We start from the raw sequence: 20,137 nt of genomic DNA, 5'->3' as shown, positions 1-20,137 counted from the left end.
CTTCCACAGGTGAATAAACCAGACTGGACTCTGTTTCCACTAGTGAATAACCCAGACTGGGCTCTGTTTCCACTAGTGAATAATCCAGACTGGACTCTGTTTCCACTAGTGAATAATCCATAGTAATAGTTATGTTCTGTGCATTACAGCAGCTCCATCAGCTCTTTAATAATCTTCTGGGTGTGACGCTGTTCTGATAAAACATTTCATCTTAAATTACTGAAGGAACATTAATGTTCTGCTTTCCTGACTTGAGTACAGTTATTCTCCTAACAGCTCCAAACAGCTGCAATCAGTGACACAGATACACACACACAGAGTACACACATTCGTACATGCCAACTGTGCCTGGGACAGGCTACAACGTTGCCCATTAAAAATCCTGTTCATTACATTACATTAATGACATTTGGCAGACGCTCTTATCCAGAGCGATGCACAGTTGATTAGACTAAGCAGGTGACAATCCTCCCCTGGAGCAATGCAGGGTAAAGGGCCTTGCTCAAGGGCCCAACGGCTGTGCGGATCTTATTGTGGCTACACCGGGCTACACGCGGGTCCCAGTCATGTGCCTTTACCACTACGGTACAGGCCGCCCTGTTCAGTGACAAGCCCTCATCGCAGTAATGGATGTATGTGCCGTCATAAGCTCGCCTTGATGTTTATCGATCGGTGTGTTTTACACCCCTAACGCCCGCCCGGTTCAGTCAGTGTACATATTTCTAATCGAATCAAACGCCCCGTGTTTACTCGCGCAACATCAACGTGCTCTTTTCAATTACAGACAAATTTACAACTCTCTCTCTCCGTCACTCTCTCTCTCTCACCCTCGCTCATATTGCTAGGCAACAGCAGGATTGCTTTTGGGACATTTTCCAGGAAACCTGGAGAAAAAGTGCACCACGGGCAATTGCTCTGTTGAAGTGCAAATGAACTCAAGCCATCCTCATCAACTCGCAATCGCGCTTCACTGCAGGTTTCCAAAACCTCACAAAGGTTAGAACTTTAGCTTCTAAAGTGCGTGCGTGTGTGTATGCGCGTGCGTGTGTGTGTGAGTGTGTGTGTGTGTGCGCTTATGGGCTGAGTGATGCAGCGGGATAGTGAGGCTGTGGGTGTTACGGCTGGGAGCCTCTTCTGAACCTATAAAAACAACCCAGATCCCAGCTACTGTTATTTTTCTTCAGCGTAAAAACGTCCTCTGAACACTATAAAGGGCTTGTGGAGTTCCTGTTGAGAGGGAGTCTGACTCATCAGTCAGCTCACATTACCCCTGGCCATCGCAACAACATTACATTACATGACATTATTGGCATTTGGCAGACGCTCTTATCCAGAACAACGTACAACAAAGTGCATATCCATAACCAGGGATAAGTTCGCTGAAAGACCCTAGAGGGAAGTACAATTTGAACTGCTACCTGTACAACAAAGATAAGGACGAGGGCCAATGTTTTTTATTTATTTATTTTTTTAAACAAGAAACAAAGAGCAAAAGTGACCAAAGTTAACTATCAAAACACTGCTTACCTAGCCAACTAAAAAATACCGATACACAAAGCAAGTCACAGAGACAAAAATTAAGGTTCACAGGGAGGTAGGGAGGTAGGGAGGGATGGGGAGAAGTGCTGCTTGAAGAGGTGTGTCTTCAGCTTGCGTTTGAAGGTGGGGAGAGATTCTACAGTTCTGACCTCAACGGGGAGTTCGTTCCACCACCGTGGAGCCAGAACAGACAGCAGTCGTGAGCGTGAGGTGGAGGTTCGGAGAGGGGGAGGTGCCAAGCGGCTTGTGGAGGCTGAACGAAGAGGTCTGGCAGGGGTGTAGGGTCTGATGATTTTTTGTAGATAAGCTGGGGAAGACCCCTTAACTGCTTGGAAGGCTAGCACCAATGTTTTGAATTTGATGCGAGCCATGACAGGCAGCCAGAGGAGGGTAGTAAGCAGGGGGGATAGCCCATGTGCAGTGATCACAGGGCCAAGGGAGCGAGTGTAAAGAGAAAAAAGAAGCGGGCCTAGGACTGAGCCCTGGGGAACTCCTGTGGCGAGGGGCCGAGGTGTCGATACCGAACCAGCCCAGGCAACCTGGAAGGAGCGACCAGAGAGGTAGGACTCAATCCAGTCCAGGGCTGTGCCACAGATGCCCGTTGCTGACAGGGCAGACAGGAGGATGGAGTGATCCACAGTGTCGAAGGCAGCAGAGAGATCTAGAAGAATGAGGACAGAGGAGAGGGAGGCTGCTCGTGCGGCATGGAGTGACTCACTGACGGAGAGGAGCGCAGTCTCTGTCGAGTGGCCCGATCTGAAGCCAGACTGATGGGGGTCTAGCAGGTTGTTGTTAGAAAAGAAGGAAGAAAGTTGAGTAGAAGCGGCTTGTTCGATAGTTTTAGAAAGGAAAGGAAGAAGAGATACCGGGCGGTAGAGAGGAGAAAATAGAGAAAAGTTTCCGGGGGTTAGAACCGGAGTTCTGAATTTGTGTTTGATAGTATTTAGCTTTGGCGGCAGTGACAGCGGAAGAGAATGCCGCCAGGAGAGACTGGTAAGTTGTGAGGTCTGAAGCGTCTCTGGATTTCCCCCACTTCCTCTCCGCTGTGCGGAGGCTGGCCCTGGAGGTACGGAGGGTGTCAGATATCCAAGGGGACGGGGGGGATGTGCGAGGCGGCTTTGAGACAGGGGGACAGAGGGAGTCAAAAGCAGAGGAGAGAGAAGAAAGAAGGGCGGCAGATGCAGAGTCAGCGGGGAGTTTGGAGAAGGATTCGAGAGGGGGGAGTGAGGCAGTGACAGTGGTGGCAAAGGAAGAGGGTGAGAGGGAGCGGAGGTTACAGCGGGCTGAGGAAGGGTAGGTGGGGGGAGGGGGAGGAGGATGGGGAGGAAGAGGGAGGGAGAATGAGATGAAGTGGTGATCAGATGTATGCAGAGGGGTAACCGTGAAATCAGAGCATGAGCAGTTCCTCACAAAGACAAGGTCTAGGACATTGCCTGCCTTGTGGGTTGGAGGAGAGTGTTGCAGGGAGAGGCCGAAGGAGTGGAGTAGCGGTAGGAAGGCAGCAGCCTGGGAGGCTTCAAGGTGGATGTTGAAGTCTCCAAGGAGAATCAGCGGGGTGTCATCCTCAGGGAAGGAGCTGAGAAGGGTGTCTAGCTCATCAAGGAAGCTTCCCAGGGGCCCTGGAGGGCGATAGATAACTGCAATAAAAAGGTTAGTAGGGTAGGATACTGCAACAGAATGGAATTCAAAAGTGGATATGGACAGGTCAGAGAGGGGGAGAACAGAGAATTTCCACAAGGGGGAAATTAAAAGACCAGTACCACCGCCACGGCCAGAAGGCCGGGGAGTGTGCGAGAAGGAGAAGGAGGATGAGAGGGCAGCGGGAGTGGCGGTGTTGTCAGGTGTGATCCAGGTCTCAGTTAGGGCAAGGAATTGTAGGGACTGGAGGGAGGCATACGCAGGGATGAAGTCAGCCTTCCGAGTGGCAGACTAGCAGTTCCATAGTCCCCCTGTGACAGCAAAGTCCTTACAGGGGTGAGCGGGGGGTAGCTGAGGTTGGAGGGGTTCCGACGCCGTGGAGGCCCACGTCGCAGGGGGTGTCTTCGGGGGAGAGAGCACACTGGGATGACAACAAAATGTGAGAAATTCACATTGTAAACACATAAGCAGGGACCTTAACCAGTGAAGCTCACATCAGATACTACCCACAACTCCACAGCTTGGCCTGCATTTAATCATGTGACCTTAACTCTGACATGCAAAGCATTGTGGGTGAAGTTGTGTATTGGCTGGAGCTGTGTTTGTGAAGGGAGAGACACTGCACTTGTCATTTAAGGATCAACCACACATTAAAATAATAACAAGAAAATTATAATAATGTACTATCATCTTCATCATTCAGCATGAGACCAAACAACCCTACCGTTTCCAACTGTTTTTAATATTTAATTAAAAACAGGCCAGAACATTGTATGAAAAACCTGGAGTATAAAAAGCAATGTAGAGCAGTTTCCCTTTTGAACAGGAGAGGGCAGCATTTACCAATAACTCTAAACCCCCGACAGCATAGACCAGCGATATGTGTTGTTGTTCTACGCTTTCTCCACTAGACGGAGTCCGAGTATAACGTCCAACGACTCGTTCCCATCGATTGCGTGCCTATTGTATTTTCTATTTTCTGCTACTAGAGGGTGCGCTCAGACCACACTGGTTCAGCCTACAGTTCCAGATGGATCTGCAAGCGCACACCACAAACCTGTCAGAGCAAGCAATGTCCTAAGCACACCAGGTCCATCGATAGGATAACGTCAATCAAAAAAACAGAAATTTCCGATCTGTTCAGCGAAGTTATTTCTGATATTTCCCAGAACTTAGATACAGCATGCTAATACGTGGTATTGTTTTTCGTTAATAAATTCAGAACAGAGTGGAAACAAACGCGGGTACTGAATATTAAGACGAACACAGAGAGAAGTTGCAATACAGCACACGTATTTACCAATATGACCGTAAGATATACACTTACTTGGCCTTTTTAAGATCTACCACACATCACGTATGTATTATGGATCCTTTCGCAGTTCGTCAGTGTTCCCTTCAGTGTCGGTACCAGATGAGTTGTTCGCGTCTTCTTCCTCTCCGCTCTCCCACAAGGCATGCACCACCCGAAATCCAGTCATACGTGCCATTTTCTGCAATGAAACGTGTTCCGCGATGAAAAATGTTTGCCTCAAATGAAGTGATATGCTTCTATATGTCATTTTATCGTGCTTTACGGTAGGCGTTTTCGCACATGGCATCGCCCATACCCTACCGGAGACTCATCATCACTGTTATGTACGCTACTGAGGATCCAAAAGCAGACCAACGGAAAATCCAAAAACGTAGTTTATGCAGTCCAAGTTCAGAGCCAACAGATAATTTGTATAGAGTTGGAGACAGTAAGTGATAATAAGAGACAGGTGCGACCACAAGTAATCAGGGATAGCATAGGAAGGCGGAGTTATAGAACAGCGTAGAAAACTCGGAGATAATGTATTTAGTTACGTGATTAAATCTAAATTAAATTTAAGTGACTGTTGGTTACTTAGTTAGACAGGCAGTAAGTGTATTAATAGGATCAGCACTGTACAATATCTAAATTAGTAGTAGTTAGTAAGAAAAGTGCTTTACAACATTTAACTATCGAGAGAAGCCGGAAGTAAGGAATGCGATGCTTGTGTATACGAATAGTGAAGCACGCAGACAGGGGAGTGACTCGGGCTCAGAACATTCAGACACAGACATCACAGGGGATCACGAATGTAATAACAGAAATGGAAACAATAACCAGATATGCATGAATAAATAACAAGAATAAACAGGAATAAACATAAAAACAAACATAACAAACTCACTTCCGGTAGGAAAAAAAAACGATGATCGTAATATGGCGCGTTCCATTTACCTCGGAAGTCGGAAGTCGGAGCTGGGAATGACGTCACACTCGAGTTGACCGCTTTCCAGTAAACAACTCGGATAACCAAGATGGACGCCTCCAGGAAAAGGTTTGTTGTGCTTGCTCTGTCGGAATACAGAAAACTAATGCATCAATATGAGGTCCACCTCAAAAATATTGAAGAAGATAGAAGACACAGAAGGTATTGTAACGGACGGAGTTCTTGTTAATGTTTGTTCTCCAGCGTAATTCAGTGTGGGAAAAACGTTTGACTGCATTTTATTTGGTTTTTAGTCGGTCATTCCGTACCAGTAACGTTACACAAAGGACGAGGGCTCTTCAGAATATCTAACATTTCTGATACAATTGATTTAATAGTCTGCTAGATGGGATATGTGTAGCATACATTTGACCCCCCCCCCCCCCCCCCCCCCCTAAACGAATTCTACCGATTTACCAATCCGTACATTATGCTTTTGTTACTAGTTGTATGGTAGCTCAAAACATGTGTACACGATAAAAAAAGATAAGGAGATAATATGTATAGAGCTTAAAGGTCTCAGGCACCAAGCCTGATTTCAGGAACAGACTCATTTTAAAATTCATATATTTAATTCAATTCAATTCATTGTATAAATTTCCTTCTGGACAACTTTTCAGGCTCACCAATCTTTTCATGCTATAATGGGGCGGTCGTTTTGGACCAGGAACACAGAATTAATATTATTATGATTAATAATATGATTTAGGTTACTGATATCAGCTCTACTGCGGGCAAAACAGCGAGTCATCCTGAAGACTGGAACTGAGTGGGAGGTCATGCTGAACATGGATGACTACACTTTTGCACGCCATTTCCACGTCACCAAGCCACAGTTTGAATATCTCCAGATGAAGTTGCAGGAGAACGGCATAAAAAAAGAACACAGTCAAGGTCTACCACCAGTGCCTGTGACAAAGAAGGTGCTGATGTTCCTGTGGTACATGGCCAACCAAAACAGCTTTAGGGAGATTTCAGACAAGTTTGATGTGTCACAGTCGTCAGCACACAGGATCATTCTAGAAGTGCTCCACATCATGTCTACAATGGGACAAACCTTCATCTCCTGGCCAAACACTTGTGAGAAAGCAGCGTCTGCTGCTGTTTTCCACCGGCTCTGTGGCCTCAGTGGCATCATCGGTGCAATCGATGGGTGCCACATAAGGGTGCAGAGGCCACATATAAGAGGAGGAGACTATATGAACAGAAAATCATTCTACTCTGTCCTCCTTCAGGGTATTGTAGATGAGAGGGGGCGATTCATTGACATTTTTGCTGGACCACCAGGCAGGGTTCATGATGCCAGGATGCTGAGGGCCTCCAACTTCTACGCAGCATGGGAGGAGAAGATGGGCGAGTACAGCTTGCTGGGAGACAGTGCCTACATTGGACAGGCCTTCCCATTTGTCATCACTCCTAAGCGTGACAATGGAGCTCTTTCTGAAGAAAGCTGCAGAACTCCAAGATCAGCCATGATCAAAGGCGGGGATCCGGGCGTGCTGATCCTCGGCGTCGCAGACTGGTTCTGGGGACGTGGAACGTCACCTCTCTGGTGGGGAAGGAACCGGAGCTAGTGCGGGAGGCGGAGCGGTACCAACTAGATATAGTTGGGCTCACCTCCACGCACAGTACTGGTTCCGGAACCAAACTCCTGGAGAGGGGCTGGACTCTGTTCTTTTCTGGAGTTGCTCAAGGTGAGAGGCGCCGGGCGGGTGTGGGGATACTCACAAGCCACCGGCTGAGCGCCACTGTGTTGGAGTTCCACCCAGGGAACGAGAGGGTCGCCTCTCTGCGACTACGTGTCGCTGGGGGGAAGGCTCTGACTGTCATTTGTGCTTATGCACCAAATGGCAGTTCAGAGTATCCGGCCTTCTTGGAGTCACTGGGCGGCATCCTGGAAAGGGTGCCACCCGGAGACTCCATAGTTCTGCTGGGCGACTTCAACGCTCACGTGGGCAATGACGGAGAAACCTGGAGGGGGGTGATTGGGAGGAACGGCCTGCCTGATCTGAACCCAAGCGGTGTTTTGTTATTGGACTTCTGTGCTGGTCATGGATTGTCGATAACAAACACCATGTTCGAGCATAGGGTAGCTCATAAGTGTACTTGGTACCAGAGCACCTTAGGCCAAAGATCGATGATCGACTTTGTGGTCGTATCATCAGACCTGCGGCCGTATGTCTTGGACACTCGGGTGAAGAGAGGAGCAGAGCTGTCAACTGATCACCACCTGGTGGTGAGTTGGATCAAGTGGCCGGGGAGGCTGCCGGACAGACCCGGTAAACCCAAACGTGTAGTGAGGGTGAACTGGGAACGTCTGGCGGAGGCCCCTGTTCGTGAGGTCTTCAACTCCCACCTCCGGAAGAACTTCTCACGCATCCCGGGGGAAGCTGGGGACATGGAGTCCGAGTGGGCCATGTTCAAAGCCTCCATTGCAGAGGCGGCAAGCAGGAGCTGTGGCCAGAAGGTCATCGGTGCCTGTCGGGGCGGCAACCCAAGAACCCGCTGGTGGACACCAGCGGTGAGGGAGGCCGTCAAGCTGAAGAAGGAGGCCTTTCGGGCTTGGCTGGCCCGGGGGTCCCCTGAAGCAGCAGACAGGTACCGGGTGGCCAGAAGGGCTGCAGCTTCGGCGGTCGCTGAAGCAAAAACCCGGGTATGGGAGGAGTTCGGGCAGGCTATGGAGAAGGACTTTCGGTTGGCCTCGAGGAAGTTCTGGCAAACCATCCGACGATGGGAAAGCAGGGCTTGTCTCAGGCTGTTTTCAGCAGGGGAGGAGAACTGCTGACCCGGACTGGGGATATTGTCAGGCGGTGGAAAGAGCACTTCGAGGAGCTCCTGAACCCGAACAACACGTCCTCTGTGGAAGAGGCAGAGCCTGAAGACTCGGGGGAATCTGCACCTATATCCCTGGCGGAAGTTGCTGAGGTAGTCAAAAAGCTCTTCAGTGGCAAGTCGCCGGGTGTAGATGAGATTCGCCCTGAGATGCTGAAGGCTCTGGACATTGTTGGGCTGTCTTGGCTGACACGCCTCTTCAGTGTCGCGTGGAGGTCGGGGACAGTACCTGTAGAGTGGCAGACCGGGGTGGTGGTCCCCATTTTCAAGAAGGGGGACCGGAGGGTGTGCTCCAATTACCGGGGTATCACACTCCTCAGCCTCCCTGGGAAAGCTTACTCTAGGGTACTGGAAAGGAGGCTCCGACCGACGGTCGAACCTCGGATTCAGGAGGAGCAATGTGGCTTCCGTCCTGGCCGTGGAACAGTGGACCAGCTCTTTACCTTGGCAGGGTTGCTGGCGGGGTCATGGGAGTTTGCCCATCCAGTCCACATGTGCTTTGTGGACTTGGAGAAGGCTTTCGACCGTGTCCCCCCGGGGAACCCTGTGGGGTGTACTGCGGGAGTATGGGGTACCGGGGCCGTTGTTACGAGCCATCAGGTCCCTGTATAACCAAAGTGAGAGCTGTGTCCGCATTCTCGGCACAAAGTCAAGCACGTTTCCAGTGGGTGTTGGACTCCGCCAAGGTTGCCCCTTGTCACCGGTCCTGTTTGTGGTATTCATGGACAGGATCTCAAGGCGCAGCCGAGGTGAGGAGAGTGTCCGGTTTGGTGACCTCAGAATCGCATCTCTGCTTTTTGCGGATGATGTGGTTCTGCTGGCTTCATCGGACCGTGACCTTCAGCACGCACTGGAGCGGTTTGCAGCCGAGTGTGAAGCGGCCGGGATGAGAGTCAGCACCTCCAAGTCCGAGGCCATGGTTCTCTGCCGGAAAACGGTGGATTGCTCCCTCCGGGTTGGGAACGAGTCTTTGCCCCAAGTGAAGGAGTTTAAGTATCTTGGGGTCTTGTTCACGAGTGAGGGTAGAAGGGAGCGTGAGATCGACAGGCGGATCGGTGCAGCGTCAGCAGTAATGTGGGTGTTGCACCGGACCGTTGTAGTGAAGAAGGAGCTGAGCCGGAAGGCGAAGCTCTCGATTTACTGGTCGATCTACGTCCCAACCCTCACCTATGGTCACGAGCTTTGGGTAGTGACCGAAAGAACGAGATCGCGTATACAAGCGGCCGAAATGAGCTTCCTCCGTAGGGTGGCCGGGCTCAGCCTTAGAGATAGGGTGAGGAGCTCGGACATCCGGAGGGAGCTCGGAGTAGAGCCGCTGCTCCTTCGCGTCGAAAGGAGCCAATTGAGGTGGTTCGGGCATCTGATCAGGATGCCTCCCGGGCGCCTCCCTTTGGAGGTTTTCCGGGCTCGTCCAACTGGGCGGAGACCCCGAGGGAGACCCAGAGCCCGCTGGAGAGATTATATATCTCTCCTGGCCAGGGAACGCCTCGGGATCCCCCAGGAGGAGCTAGAATGCGTTGCTGGGGAGAGGGACGCCTGGAATACCCGGCTTTGCCTACTGCCCCCGCGACCCGACTCCGGATAAGCGGGTGAGGATGGATGGATGGATGGATAATAACAGTAACAATGTTTGTTTTGTTGTGCATGCTAACCAGTTACTTTTTATGTGTTTTAGAGAGCTGCAAGGAGAATGATGATCTGCCATCCAGGCCATCACCATCACCCATGCCAGCAAATGAGTTGCTGGCATGGGAACAAACACTGTTTCTGACCTGACCTGATGCAGCAGCACATTGACTTGTGTATTTAGGCCTAAATAGGCCTAAATACACAAAACAAAATCCAAATCACATCTTGTCCAATAATCTATTCATCAGTGCCTCAAACCCCTGCTGAGAAGACTTCATCTGCGCCAGAGTCTCCTCATGCCGCGGCCGACTGGCTTCTTCTGACTCACGCAAGAAGCTCGTCAAATCGTCATCCACCCTGCGGCGTTTACGAGGTGTTGATGTAGGTGGCGTCGGTGTGGCAGTTGCTCTGGGATTTGGTGTAGCAGGTGGGCTGGATGCAGTGGCAGCAAATGCTGCGACACTGCTGCAATGTCCCAGTGCCTCTGGCCTGCGCACCTCTAGCCCCACTGAGGTCCCAACAACAGGGAAGACAACATCATGCTGGCTTCCCAGAAGGTCATCCATCTCAGAGAAAAACTGGAAACGGATGGTTCCCTTTCCTGTTGTTTTATTGTTGTCTTTAACTTTTTTTATAGGCGTCTAGAAGCTTGTTCCAGTTCCTGGCCACCTTTTCAGGGCAGAAATGTTGTAAAAACTGACTGCCCAACTTTTCTGCTGCCTCTTTCCACAATTGTTTTTTGTTGGCCTTGCCATGTTTAAGCCGGGCATTTAAGTCTGCAAGGGTTTTAGGGAGACCATCACCTTCACTGTCAATGTGCTGCTGCATCAGGTCTATCAGAAACAGTGTTTGTTCCTTGCTGAAGCCCTCATTTGCTGGCATGGGTGATGGTGATGGCCTGGATGGCAGATCATCATTCTCCTTGCAGCTCTCTAAAACACATATAAAGTAACTAGTTAGCATGCACAACAAAACAAACATTGTTACTGTTATTATTATTATAAATATCTAACGTGTTATGGTGTGAGAGTCTCCAGGTTCCACCAGGTTTGCCATGATTGTGCAGGCCTCATTCAAATAATAACTGGTGGGGTCTTCTGCCTTCTGGAACAAAGGACCAGGAAATGGATTGCTCCTCTGGGAATCCAAAAACATGGCCATGTTCCTGTCTAGATAGACTTAAATAGAAAACAACAAACCCATACACACACAGTTAACATTACAGCCGTGATAGAGCTCTGGGATAGTTAATTTACTCACATTTATTTCATTTATTTATTTAGCAGAGATAAATAAGCAGAAATAACTACATAAATATTTTGAAACAAAACACTACCTCTCCATGTTCAAAAGTCAGTCACAGATAAACTGTGTACTATTTCAAAACATTTTCAACATAAACAGACAACTAAAGACCTAACCATACAACCACAACTACTTTGACGATCCTTTACCGGTGTTTTAGGGGGACAAAATATGTCTTACTTACTTACATACTTCAAAATATGTATGAAGTCACCCTATTTAAAAAAAGGATTTCCAATGTTTTCTTTGTTTCACGGGTTGGGGAGTGCAAGTAAGTATTTTCACCATACCTCTCAACATTGGGCTTTGAAAATAAGGGATGTCTCACGCATTGACGGCGTTACCTTGTCCGAGAATACACGCATATTAGTCTCAGTCTAGGGCCTGGGAAGTGCTGCGGGAAAACCGAGTACTGTGGCTTGTATTCTCGGACAGGGTAACGCTCCCCGTTTGCTCCGTCAACATTGAAACAACGTGATTGGGCCAATATGGGTTAGGGTTAGGGTTAGTTAGTTGACAGGTATGATTTTCACCAAAACCATGATCTTTTTCTAAAATTTACCAAGTAATTTTGGTGCCAAAACCTAACCAAGTACATAGGTTTCTGGCTGAAAGCCCTGAAGGCAAAACTTCTCCTACAAGCGCTCTAACCAGCTTTGCTATTGTTGCTATCGTTGTAGCCATTGTTAGCAATACCAGTTGAAAACACCACATTACACAGTATTCTATACATACAAACACCGTAGTACATGTCCACAGATAGACGTTGGACAGTACTACGTATACCACTTATTTAATTACACAAAAACAAAACAGAAGTGCTAATAAATAATACATTACGAGAGATTTCACTTACCGTTGACGCACGGAGCAGCCATCTTGGATTTCTAACTCGGGGTTACTCGGTCCTTCCGACTTTCCCAGTCGGAAATCCCACCTCGGGGCGTTCCAGTTGAAATGTCCGACTGGGAACTCGGAAATTCCGACTTCCCAGTACAAATGGAACGCGCCATAAATATACGTCAAATGACGTCGTAAAACTGGAAGTGAGTTTTTTTTTCAAAACAGGAAATGACGTATATATATATCGAAACCGGAAGTTACGTTTATTTTCAAAACAGGAAATGACGGAAACCGGAAGTGACATGAGTATATATTGAAACAGGAAGTGACGTTTATTTTCGGAAACGGGAAGTGACATATTTCCGCAAACCGGAAGTGACGTATACTCCCCAAACCGGAAGTCACGTATAACTCACCCACAGGTATCCGTCACTCCTTTACAGGCACTGCCAAAAGCCGATGGACCACGGGTAACGCCCTCACAATCTTTTATAAAAAAGGTGACTGTTTACCTGTATCTTAGTTGTGCGCACTGGTCCTATTCGGAGAAAAACACCGTGTCCCATCGGCTATCAGCTGTCCCGCTTTAGAAGATTGGATCCCGGGTTTCGGCACCAAATGTTGAGGAAATATTTTTGTCGCTTTTCTTCCTCATCCCTTTTTCGTTGTATTGGCAGCAATGATGTTGAAGAAGCACTCAGAGTCAACAGTTGTTCATTACAAATCTTTAGTTTAAAATAAAACAGATTAATCTGGGGAATCTGTGTGCTCCGTGCAAGAAGCTTCAAGAGACCAGAGAATTCCAAAGTAACAGTTGGAAGTATCCTAGTCTTTATACAATATAGCTAACCAATCATTTATCATACAAACATCATATTATCTCTCTTAACCTGCCTTAATATTTTCTGTCACTCTATGAAAGCTGAGCTGTCTTAACCTTTTGCCTCTATAATGACACAGGCAAATTGGCTGGTGATCACTAGCTCAAAACATTTCTCTGCAAAGACCCACATTGCTTGACCTGCATCACTGAGTCAAAACAGGTGGTATCCAATGTCATGGCTTTTTAAACACCTGATTAAGTGTTCTCTGCACTTTCATTAAACATACTCTGTACTTTGCAGCTCAATGTGTTTGAACAGACACACAGTTCTAATTATTCATGGTGACTTATTATGAAAAATGATTCTTCAAACATAATGGCTTATCATTGTAGGACTAAACCACATTTAAAATATAATATATAGACATAAAGAAACATTTAGGAAGTGGTATTTTTGCACATGATCCTAAATTTGAACCATTTCACAGTTTTAATAAAAGCATTTCAATCAAACTTAATCATTATTTTAAACATTCCTGGTTTTCAATCAGAGCATTTTGATCAAACTTCAACAAAATTCACTTACTCATGCAGTTCATCTTCAGCTGGTGGTGTACTTTGTGTTTCTTCTGCATCTTCATCTCTGAAAAAAACCAAAATGTGACGTAGTTACATCATATAGCCGAGTAGCCTGCGTCTAAGACAAAAACACAGTGGTATTAGAACAGGGTGGAAACAAACACGCTTTACTGAATATTCAGGGCATATTCTAGTTCCTCTCTCCCCGTTATCTTTGTAAAAGATTATGGATGAAATAAATGATTTGAATAACAGTGTACTGAACACATTTATCAAATAAATGATTGCTTACAGAAAGATAATGAGAAAAGAACATTGTTCAGGGAGAAAGGAGAGAAGAGGATCCTCTTTGTGAGTTTGGCGTATGAGCGAAGGCCTTGTTTTGCTAATAGGCTCGTATCGATCAGCCTGAGAGCTTTAGAAAAAGTGACCTTGACCTGCTGACAAATACTCCACAGGAGTGAACAGTGATTTTACTTTCTGGACCTGGGTTCTACACCTATCGGCTTATCACAGCTACAGGGCAGCTTCATGGTCCCTGCGTTTGATACTTAAGAGTACCTCACCTTCTGCTGCCCATCCCTACACTGCTCATCAGGAGCGTAGAGCACAACCTCACAAGACATTTGCGGGTGGATCTGACGCACACTACAGTCAGCCATTTTGTACTGAATTCAGAAGAGGAGAGTAACCAGCGTGAATGAAGGGCCTCGTTCATCTGTAATGAAGTGGCGTCGGGCGGTTGGTAATTAATGCACACAGCTGAGGGTGCAGGGTCTCGGTGGTGTGTATCGTTCGTCTGCTCCGGGTGCCGGTGTGTGGGACGGACCGGCCCTCCTTCATCCAGAGGAGGAGTTTTGACTGCCCCCTGAAGACTGGGGGGGGGGGGTGTCACCCGGAAAACAGGGAGCAGGAATTTCACATAAATGGGATGCTGCAGTGTTAGCGGTGTCAGACAACTTCTGTGACAGTGACTTGGAGTTCCTCCAATCACCATAAATCATCACTACCAATGATTCCAGCAGTAACTGAAGCGCACAAGCAATGAGAAACATTAATAATAAGCTCTCAAACCCATGAGATTAGATAAAAACGGATTATTTTCAATGTAACTAAATACATAGTTATTGGTGCTCGGTATTGGAGTTGAAACTTGTCAGTGTGATTTAGCGTGGTGCAGAATGATTCAGTGACTCGCGGTGCAGAATCACAAAAAGCCTCTGGAGAGTCTCTGCTCCAATTTCTTCTCTTCTCTCTCATTCGCTGAAGTTCTATAAAACCAGCTTCATTTTATCTGTGCTTTAAAAAAATAAGACCATTTACATGAATGTTTTCAGTTGACCCAGAAAAGTTGTGTGTGACGAGCGATGTTTGACATACTTCAAGAAGTTTCTGACAACCTGCCAGCTTTACAGTGGCAGGTATTGGGGCATTCAGGGTTTGTGGTCGAAAACCAAGTAACTCCCAAGTGCTTTGGTCTTTAATATTTAAGTTTTGGGTTTCACAAATAAAATATTGAACTGGTACATTCCTAAAAAAACTTTTTTATACTACATCTAAAAATGTAAAGTTATGGCGCTTCTTTTCTATAAAATTTGCAGCTGCCCAGTAGTGCTCCAACATAAAAAAATTTAAAATCTTAAAAATTGAAATGGTGTGGTCCAGGCATAGCTGTGACCCTAAATGACTGGACAGGCCTGGAGATTTCACACAGTCTCTGCTTCTACTAGTGAATAACCCAGACTGGGCTCTGTTTCCACTAGTGAATAACCCAGACTGGGCTCTGTTTCCACTAGTGAATAACCCAGACTGGGCTCTGTTTCCACTAGTGAATAACCCAGACTGGGCTCTGCTCCCACTAGTGAATAACCCAGACTGGGCTCTGCTCCCACTTGTGAATAACCCAGACTGGGCTCTGTTTCCACTAGTGAATAACCCAGACTGGGCTCTGCTCCCACTAGTGAATAACCCAGACTGGGCTCTGCTCCCACTCGTGAATAACCCAGACTGGGCTCTGTTTCCACTAGTGAATAACCCAGACTGGGCTCTGTTTCCACTAGTGAATAACCCAGACTGGGCTCTGCTTACACTAGTGAATAACCCAGACTGGGTTCTGTTTCCACTAGTGAATAACCCAGACTGGGTTCTGCTTACACTAGTGAATAACCCAGACTGGGCTCTGTTTCCACTAGTGAATAACCCAGTGTTACGGGTGGTGGGGTTTTGTACATGTTCCTAGTTAGATCTGTGTACATGTAGTTCTGTTCTGTTTCGTTGTGTGCGTTTCCCCTCTGGTTTCATTTCAATAATTCACTTTTGTCATCCCTTAGTAGATTCCTCTGTCAGCTAATCATCTGGATTGCCTGCAGCTGGAGTCACCCAATTAACCCATCATCACACACACCCTATTTAAGTTCTTTGTTTGCTCCCAGTCAAGAGATGTGGCAGGTCTCAGATTTCTCTGTTTGTTTGTTACTTTTGATTCTGTTTGTTACTTTTGATTCTGTTTTGATTATGTAGTTTTTGATTCACTTTTTTTTACCTTTTTCAGTTTACCAGCTGTTTGGTAATTTTGTTCTCTTTTTGTCTTTTTTCTACATTCAGCCGGACGCAGGGTTCGAGAGGTAGGGAACTTAGGTATCCGCCTGCAGGTGGATCTTGTCCTGCACCACATGTAGACTTCTCTCTGTACTAGTACAACAGTTAGAGCGGCGACACTAACCCATGTCTTTGGGGTGCTAGCGCGCCTGTCAAGGGGGTTAGGCTAGGGGGATTAGTCCTGGGGTTGTTTTTGTGTGTTTAGGTAGGGTTAGTTTGTTTTGGGCTTTTTCTTTTAGTAGTCGCTGAATAGCTCAGGGGGTTGGGTACATGTTGTGTCTCGGCCCTGTGTTCCGGTTGTTTTTTTTATAATTGTAAATAAATTATTGTTACAACTATTTGGTGTCACTGCCTCCTCCATTTCCACACCCTCACTGTCTTATGTTACGCCGGCGGCCTCCGACCATCAGAGGGGGGGCGTAACATATTGGGGGCTCGTCCGGGATCCTCGTGGTCCCGCCAGACAGTGAGAGTGTGGGTGTTGGAGTGCAGTGGCAGAGGCTGGTAATAGGTTCGGGTTTTTTTCGCGTTCGGTTTTTTTTGGCTGCTGCATTTGTGTAGTGGAGTGTAGGGCTCCATTAATTTGGTAAGTGTGCTTTGTGCCACGCCCTACAGTATATATTTGTGCTTAGTGACTTCGCTTATGACATTGTAGTTTTGTAGTTTCAATTGCAGTTCACCACTACAGAAATGGCTACCGGTTTTAGTGTTGAGGACTTCCTGGCCAGGCCCACCTTGGAAGGGCTGGACCAGTGTAAGAAGGCGGAGTTATGTGCAATAGGCACTTATTTTGGGGTTGAGCTCCTCAAAACTAGAACTTTGGCTCAGTTAAGGGAGGCAGTGCTACCTCTTTTGAGAGAGAAGGGTGTGTCTATTGGGGAGGTGGGAGTAGTCGCAGGACTAACCGGTACTGGTTCCCTTGTTTATTCTGAAGTGAGGAAGGAGGCGGAGCAGGATGTGAAAACTCCTTCCCATAGTTCCAGCAGGTTACATAGTGTTTCTCTCTCGGATGGTTCTGCTAGTCCCCGTTTGAAGGTTCGTTTGGCCCGTTTAAAGATGGAGGCTGAGGAGAAAGTGAGGGAGTCCGAAAATAGGCATAAAGAGGCTATGCGCAAACTCGAGCTTGAGGCTCAGCATTCTTTAGACATGAAAAAGCTTGAGGTTGAGCTGGAGATAAAAAGACTTGAGCTTAGCGCTAGCGTGTCCGTTCCTCAGTTTCCCGTTGACCCACCGCTGGGTGCTCCCAGCCGTCCTTTTGATGCCAGCCGGCAAGTATCATTGGTTCCTCCGTTCCGTGAATTGGAGGTAGATTCATATTTCGAGTCCTTTGAAAGGGTTGCGACCGCTTTTAAATGGCCGGAGGATGCTTGGGCGCCTTTGATACAGAGCAAGCTGACCGGAAAGGCTCGGGAAATGATGAATAAAATGTCTCTTAAAGATAGCTTGGATTATGCCGTGTTAAAAGCAGCTGTGCTTCGTACTTACAGTTTAGTGCCTGAGGCATACAGACAGCGCTTTCGTACTCACAAAAAATCCCCAGAGAGAACTTTTGTAGAGTTCGCCACAGAGAAGGAGACTTTGTTTTACTGTTGGTTGAAAGCCAGTGAGGTTGCTGACTTCGAGTCAGTCTGTGATTTATTTTTGGTGGAGGAGTTTAAAAACTCTTTGTCGGAACGTTTAGTTGCGTATCTAAACGAGCGGAAAACTGTTAAGCTGGGGGATGCTGCTGTTCTTGTTGACGAGTTTGTCCTCACTCACAAACAGCATTTTAGTTCATCTCGTCCAGATAGACCGGATAGGACTGATAGACAGGACAGAACCAAAACTATTGTGTTTAGTTCAACCAAGAGTATCAAGCCTCACTCCCAGCTTAGTCAGTCTTCCTCTCCTCCTAGTTCAGATCCGAGAGAGTGTTTTTATTGTCATCAAACTGGCCATTTGATAGCTGACTGTTCTCGGCGCGTGCGCAGAGAGGCGAGTAAAGTAAACACTCCCTCGCCAAACGGACTTTGTCCATTAGTTGATATGCCAAGCAATGTGAATGATGTGTCGTATGATCCATTCATGTTAAACGGTTTTGTTTCCTTGGGCTCAGATGTAAAATATCCGGTACGTATACTGCGGGATACAGGGGCAGCTCAGTCGTTCATTCTGTCTGATGTCTTGCCTTTCTCTGCAGACTCCTCGTGTGGCTCTAGCGTACTAGTCCAAGGGATAGGAATGGGTTATGTTTCTGTACCTTTGCACCGTGTGACTCTAACTTGTGATTTAGTAAGCGGTGACTTCTCTGTTGGTGTTCGCCCTTCGCTACCCATGCGAGGTGTCACATTTCTTCTTGGTAATGACATTGCTGGTGGAAAGGTTATGCCTATCCTAGAGGTGTTAGATCAGCCTGACGTGTCGCAGCCGGATATCCTTGGGCGGACCTACCCTGATGTGTTTCCGGTGTGCGCCGTGACTCGTGCGCAGGCCCACAAGCTGGGTAATGTAATCGATCTGTCTGATACCGTGTTTGCTGACAGTCTGAGCGGTAAGGTGTTGTCGCCCTCTGTCGCCAGTCATGTTTCTGGGAATAGTATAGATGCTAATGTTAAATCTATGCTAAAACAAGAGATTGTGTTTGGTACTAAACAGTTACCTATGACTCGTGACAGCCTCATTGAGACACAGAAAGCTGATCTTAGTCTGTCAAAATGTTTTGATGCAGTTAAAAATCCACACTCGGTTAAAAACAAGGATACCATGTACTTCATTGAGGATGGTTTACTGTTGAGGAAGTGGAGATCTTGTTGTGATTTTGACAGTGATTCCAGTGTTGTCGTTCAGGTGGTTATCCCCACAAAATACCGACAGTCAGTTTTGTCCCTGGCTCATGACCACAGACTGCGATGTTATCTTTCTAAGCGGGATAGCTTCGGGGTATCTCGTAGCTACACACATCATTGTCAACAAGTATTGATTACCACTCTTTGTTTTTGGTAGGGGACCAACACAATCGACTAAAACATGCTCAAAAGCCTCGCCTATAGCGGGGATCGGACGAAGAGGAGCAGGCTTAATAACCTGATTTGGTTTGCCAACCACCTGACATGTGTGGCATGTACGACAGAACTGAGTCACGTCCCTCTTCAAACCTGCCACCCCACCCCCGTCAGGTCATTTGATCAAGTTTTTCTCTACGTTCGGGCTGCCAAAAATAGTACAAACTGATCAAGGTACTAACTTTCTATCAGGCATCTTCGAGCAGGTGTTACAGTCTCTAGCAATCACTCACCGTGTCTCCAGTGCTTATCACCCTGAGTCGCAGGGCGCTTCAGAGAGATGGCATGGCACAATTAAGTCTGTTGCGCAAATACTGTCTTGAGAACAACAAGGACTGGGATGATGGTGTCCCATTAGCTCTCTTCGCGGTCAGGGAAACAGTGCAGGACTCACTAGGCTTTAGTCCAGCTGAGCTAGTGTTTGGTCACACTGTGAGAGGGCCTCTGAAAGTGTTGAAGGATACAATACTTGGTGAGGGACTGTCAAAGAAGAAAAACGTCCTTAGTTATGTGAGTCGCTTCCGTGAGAGGCTGCATAGTGCATGTAGTCTAGCTAAAAAGAGTTTGTCTGGAGCTCAGAGCGACATGAAGAAGCGGTATGACAAGAACGCTCTTCCTCGTTCTCTCCTGCCAGGTGACCAGGTGACCAGGTATAATCAAGACTCCCGACCGTAAGAGAAAAACACGTGTGTGTCATCTTAATATGCTTAAGCTGTACCATGATAGAGACGGTGTTGGTTCCGTGAGAGTGCCCCCAGTGGCCACAGTTGGAGTTGCTTCTACCGGTTCTCCAGTTCAGCCAGGTAGTGATGAAGACGGCTTGGACACCCGTAGACTTCAACAACAACTCCCTCGGTTGTCAAACTCGGAGATGTTGAGCAATCTTCATAGTTCGATGCCACATTTGAGTGCTAACCAGCAGTCTGAGTTAGTGTCTTTAATTTCGGATTTTTCGTGTCTGTTCGGAGACGTTCCGTCTCGCACTAATGTTTTGGAGCATGATATAGATGTAGGTGATGCTCGTCCTATAA

The 20,137-nt window shown here is 47.3% G+C and overlaps 1 protein-coding gene across 1 annotated transcript in view; it reads left to right on the top strand.

Annotated features, from left to right (window-relative positions):
- Window positions 1-20,137, top strand: part of LOC133118834 (uncharacterized) — a 33,128-nt gene that overhangs the window by 11,055 nt on the left and 1,936 nt on the right. The window contains exon 2 of the mRNA XM_061229094.1: window positions 18,535-18,595. Coding sequence (XP_061085078.1) covers window positions 18,535-18,595 — 61 coding nt within the window. The remainder of the gene's footprint in view (window positions 1-18,534; window positions 18,596-20,137) is intronic.

The sequence above is a fragment of the Conger conger genome, chromosome 19, assembly GCF_963514075.1.
Source record: "Conger conger chromosome 19, fConCon1.1, whole genome shotgun sequence".
Lineage (NCBI taxonomy): Eukaryota > Metazoa > Chordata > Actinopteri > Anguilliformes > Congridae > Conger > Conger conger.
The sequence above is the reverse complement of the archived record's forward strand: the minus strand, read 5'-3'. Positions and strand labels throughout refer to the sequence as shown.